Source organism: Malania oleifera, chromosome 2 (genome assembly GCF_029873635.1).
Source record: "Malania oleifera isolate guangnan ecotype guangnan chromosome 2, ASM2987363v1, whole genome shotgun sequence".
In the NCBI taxonomy this organism is placed as follows: Eukaryota; Viridiplantae; Streptophyta; class Magnoliopsida; order Santalales; family Ximeniaceae; genus Malania; species Malania oleifera.
Window position 1 is genome coordinate 62,434,251 of NC_080418.1, and position 5,991 is coordinate 62,440,241.

The 5,991-nt window shown below is 37.2% G+C and overlaps 1 protein-coding gene across 1 annotated transcript; it reads left to right on the forward strand.

Annotated features, from left to right (window-relative positions):
* The first annotated feature begins 335 nt into the window (after positions 1 to 335).
* On the forward strand, positions 336 to 3,912 carry LOC131148770 (trans-resveratrol di-O-methyltransferase-like). The gene is made up of 2 exons (XM_058098686.1): positions 336 to 1,221; positions 3,308 to 3,912. The coding sequence occupies exons 1-2, from the start codon at positions 385 to 387 to the stop codon at positions 3,653 to 3,655; spliced, it is 1,185 nt and encodes a 394-aa protein (XP_057954669.1). The 5' UTR covers positions 336 to 384; the 3' UTR covers positions 3,656 to 3,912.
* Positions 3,913 to 5,991: the final 2,079 nt, after the last annotated feature.

Below are 5,991 nucleotides of genomic sequence, written 5' to 3' on the forward strand. Positions count from 1 at the left end.
TATATACATATAATTTTTATTCTTTTTTCTTTTTTCTTTTTCTTTTCCTTTTCTTTCTTTTCATTTTTTACCGAGCTCGCTTTCTCTCTTTTCTTTCTGTTTCTCTCTCTCCCCTCAGCACACTCTCTCTATGTATCACAACTCTCTCTCTCCTCTTTTCTCTGTTGTGTCCGTTAACCTTAACTTTTTCCTGAAATAATTATTCGCACAATCGTACACAGTGCGAGCCTAGAAATCATATCCCCTATTAATCCTGATCGGCAATGCAGAACTGCTCCATCTCCATGTATCTCTATATATAGACACGCACCCACCAATGCCTTAAGCATTTACTTGTACAAACCAGTTAGGATCGATTAACAATATCTTCCATCATCATCATATATGGAGTTCGCCAAAGGGGATCTTCATAATGAGCGAGCCAGTACTACTGATGACCATGAGGATCTCCTCAAGTCTCAAGCTCACATATGGAACCACATCTTCAACTTCATAAACTCCATGTCCCTCAAGTGTGCCATCCAGCTGGGCATCCCCGACGCCATCCACCGCCACGGCGGCGGGCCCATGGCCCTCCACCAGCTGGTGATGGAGCTGCGCGTCCCCCCCGCCAGAGCCCCCGACCTCGCCCGTCTCATGCGCCTCCTCGTCCACTCGAGCTTCTTCGCCTCCGCCAAATGTAGAATCAACGGCCACGAAGAAGAAGAAGAAGAAGAAGGCTACGTCCTCACGGCTGCCTCCCGCCTCCTCCTCAAGGACGACCCCATGAGCGTGACGCCCCTTGTGCTGGCCATGCTGGACCCCGTGCTGACGGAGCCCTGGCATATGCTTGCCGCTTGGTTCCAAAACGACGTCCCTTCGCCGTTTCAGGAGGCACACGGGAAGCCCTTTTGGGAATACGGGAAGATGAGCGGAGGGGGACTGAATAAGCTGTTTAATGAAGCGATGGCCTCTGACACCCGGCTGGTAGGGAGGGTGGTGGTGAGCGAGTGCCGGGGAGTGTTCGAGGGGATGAAGTCGGTGGTGGACGTGGCCGGGGGCACGGGGGCTTTGGCTATGGCCATCGCGCGGGCGTTCCCGGCGGTGAGGTGCACGGTGCTTGACCAGCCGCACGTGGTTGAGGGCTTGCAAGCGCAGCAGCAACAGTGGTGTGAGAATTTGCATTTTCTTGGAGGAGACATGTTTGAGGCTATTCCACCCGCGGATGCTGTATTACTTAAGGTATGTATTCGTGCATTAAGCTTGTACGTTATGTCCATACCAATCACCAAACCCAACTTACTAAACTATTACTTCTGCACCAGAAATTGTTCAGTGTTTATTTTCTTAATTATATACTTACCTGAAAATAAGTATCTCTTTTATATTAATAAATATAAGACCAATTTAACACATATCTTACATTAAGAATTTCTCCTTCCGCGTACATATATTTTAAGATACTAAATGGATATACCAATTTTAACAACATACTATATATAATAATAGTGGATAAGAACCATTTATGCAATAGTGGTCTTTGTTTAATTAATTATGCTATATTAATTAACTTTTAAAATAACATTTTTTTTTTAAAACAAAAAAAACAGCACTCTTTTATTTTATCTATTAATATCTTAACAAAAAAAACATAAAATATACAAAATAGTATATCACTTTAATTAATATTTTTTAAATTTAATATACACATATATATTAAGATAAAGTAATTTTGTACCTCTCTCTCTCTCTCTCTCTCTCTCTCTCTCTCTCACACACACACACACACACACACACACACACAAACATTTATAATTTTAAGTATTCATAAGTAAATATTGAATTTTATAAATAAATAAAAAATTAACATAAAGTAGCGCCATAATCTTAAATATTTTGGAGCAAAGGGTGACCTTGGCCCTAGCTTGGTCTAATCCCTCCCTCTCCATCCAATTAACTCTAAAAAAATAGAAAAATTAATAATTTTTTGAAAATATTTTAGTGATTTTTCTTATGTTGTGTCTAGCAACATAGATTTCAAACTTTAAATTTGAATTTATCTTGATTTACAAAAAAAATTAGTGTAATTTTATTTAAATTTACAGAAGTCTAAATCTAAGACCTCTATCAAACACAAGGTTAATAAATTTTTCACCATAAATATCAATTATATGATTCCTCAAAAGTTCAGCTGAGCCAGATCTATATATACTATAGGAAATACCTAGCTCTCTAACACATACATTGTCTCACTCTTGCCAGAGTTTTAACTTGAGACTTATAAGTTGCATGGAAGTCCCAAACTTTAAAATATTTTTGAGAACTATCGGTATAAACATTATAATAACAATCAAATTGATAAATGAAAGTAAATTACTAAATCTCTCTCTCTCTCTCTCTCTCTCTCTCTCTCTCTCTCTCTCACGCACACACACACACACATGCAACAAAGTGTGATACTCCATAAATAAGATATATATTTTAATCTCATATATATATATATATATATATATATATGCTATAATTTTAATTTTAACTAAACAATAATTGAAAGACTTGAATTTGGACTCTATATCCATATCAAATACTCTCAAAAATTTAAACTTGTTGAGTGATAATCAAAAATAGTTTTATTAACTCTTCAGCAATTCTAACAGGTGTACTACATGTTTACAAATTCTTCACTAACATATCTAATATTCTTTAATTTTGATTTCTCTCCGTCTCTCTCCCTCTCTATATATATATATATATATATATATATATATATATATATTTGATTAGGTTTGGCGTTCGTCAACATGCGAAGTAAACACAACCTAAACACATATCACATGAAAACACAACATAAACACATATAATAAAGGTGGACATGAGATTTAGGCATCATTCTATATCATAAAGTAGTTTCAATCATTTCAATCATAATTAAACCAAATGCGTATAAAATAATAATTATCCTTTTTCAAGCTCTTTTCATCGTGATAATGGAGCTACAAATTGTTTTGAATCAATAGAATTGGCCTGTACTTACAATTAACGATATGAAAGGTGGACCCCGCCGCCTGCATGACGTTCCAAGAAAGACTAAAGGACAACTCCAATACATTAAATATTTTCCTATTGCTCCCAATTACATGCATTATACACCGGAAGTGTCACATGTTTAAAGCAGGGATATTGTAGAGATTGGATTCCAGGTTGTGGCCAATTTCCGATACACATTTTCTAAAGCCTGAATAATATATTGTGTGGGTGGATTTTTTATTTTTATTTTTTATGATTTTTTTCCCTTTCATACATTTTTAAATATATGTACCAATTGCAGTGGATATTGCATGATTGGAACGATGACGAGAGCGTGAAAATATTGAAGCGATGCAAAGAGGCCATTCCCAGTAAAGAAAAGGGAGGGAAGGTGATAATAATCGACATGATATTAATAGATCAGAGCCAGCAGAAAGGAAGATTATCTTCATCAAACGATGATAATGATGATGAGCAGTCTCAGTCTGTGGAAACCCAACTGTTCTTTGATATGGTGGTGATGGCTTTGTACCCTGGGAAAGAGCGGACTGAGAAAGAATGGGCAAAGCTCTTCTGCGATGCTGGCTTTAGTGACTACAAGATAACCCCCGTCTTGGGTTTAAGATCTCTCATTGAGGTTTATCCCTAACTGGCAGCCACACCAATCAGTTGTTTCCGTTGATATTGGAGATCGGTGACCACCAACTCTTCACCAACTTCAACCCATCATTGTTGATTATAATCTTCACTTATCGCCAGATGCTTTACTATAAATAAATGTGTGTGTATGTGTGTAATGTAATGTGTGGTATAAAGAGACATTCATAAGTGAGAAGAAGTGTTTGTGTATTTTGAATTTCTCTGTAATTTTTAAGATTGAAATCAATTGAGTGTTTATTATGCAAATTAAGTGTAATTCTCACTGAATTTCAATCACAACCAGTGATTGAGTGAGTCCTCTCCACCCATCAGTGGTATCAGAGCTTTAGGTTTGTCGAAATTCGCCAAACAGAGGCTAACAGACGGAGTCCGGGAGCCCCTACACGCCCTCTCATGCGTCGACAGAAGAAACAACGCCCTCCACATGTGTCGGCGAGGATACTGATCGCCAACATCACACTCCTCACGTGCCCACACGCGTCTTCTCCGCTCGACTGACGTGATTCGACCTAGACACCTAATCTGCGACCCAACCCAGCAACCAGGAACCTGAAATCGGCCTTGCGAGCACGACTCTACCTAGCTGATCGACCCGCGCCCAGTCGCCGACACCCAGCTGGCCCAGAAAACTCCACGTGGCTCGAATGGCATTCATTGACGCCGTCTTTTGGCCGTTTAGTCAAACCAGTTCAGAAATTTTCTTTTAGCTGGTTCAGTGTCATATTGACCGATTATTTGCAATCGCAAAAACCGGTTCCTAAAGTTTTTCGACCTTTTGAAGACACTGGTGGCATCAAATTTTCGAAAACCTATCTCCATCACTTTTTTTTTATATATTAAATCTAATGACTAACGATACTATACAAGCGGTGATTCCAAAGTTGACACTGGAGAACTATAACAATTAGTCTATTCAAATGAGAGTCCTACTGGTTCCTAAAGTTTTTCGACCTTTTGAAGACACCGGTGGCATCAAATTTTCCAAAACCTATCTCCATCACTTTTTTTTTATATATATTAAATCTAATGACTAATGATACTACACAAGCGATGATTCGAAAGCTGACATGGGAGAACTATAACAATTGGTCTATTCAAATGAGAGTCCTACTAGGTGCTTAGGATGTCATGTACATCGTTGAGGATGGGTACAGAGAAGCCTCATCAAAAGAAGATGAAACAAGTATGTCTGACGCTCAAAGAACAATCTTGCGAGTCGATCGAAAGAAAGATTGCAAGGCAAAGTCCATAATCTACCAAGGCCTTGATGAGGCCACGTTCAAAATCATCACCTCTACAAAGACATCCAAAGAAGTTTGAAACTCTCTCCATCAAACACACAAAGGTGCAGACAAAGTGAAAAAAATTCGTCTTCAAACACTGGGAGGTGATTTCGAATCCTTAAGAAAGAAATCTACTAAATCTATTGCTGATTACTATACATGAGTCATGGTAGTATCAAATCAATTGAGAAGAAATGGAAAGACTCTCAACGACAAGAGAATTTGTGAAAATATTTTGTGATCTTTGGATCCAAAATTTGATTATATAGCGGTAACCATGGAAGAAACAAAAGATTTGAAAATCATGTCCGTAGAAGAACTTGTCGGCTCACTCCAAGCCCATGAGCAGAAAGTCAATAGAAGCAGTGAAGAAAAAGCACTGGAGCAAGCTCTCCAAATAAAGTTATCCCTCACTATAGATTACTACAAAAAAAACTGATTTTTAGTGACGAAATTATTAGTGAAGGATTTAAATTTGTCACTAGATAATAGTAGACTATTAGTGACCGTTTTAGTAACCGTTACTAATACGACACTATTAGTGACGAAATTGAATTCGTCACTAATAGTTTCATCACTAAAAATCGAAAAATATTGGGCGAAAATATTTTTTGCGCAGAAATTATCCTGAAAAAATATTAGTGAAGATTTTTGTGGTATTAGTGACAAATTAAATCCGTCACTAAAAGATAATCATTAGTGACGATTAAATAACCGTCACTACTATTATTATTAGTGACAGATTTGAGAACCGTCACTAATACTTCCATTTTAAAAACAAATAAAAAATTTTTAGTTCAGAGTATTAGTGATGAATTTTTTAAAATCGTCACTATTTGCCCCTTATTAGTGACAGATTTAAGAACTGTCACTAATACTTTCCTTTTTTGAAAAAAAATAAAAATTTTTTAGTTCAGAGTATTAGTGACGAATTTACAAATTCGTCACTATTGACCCCTTATTGGTGACGGATTTAAGAACTGTCACTAATACTTCCATTTTAAAAAAAAATTAAAATTTTTTAGTTCAGAATATTAGTGAC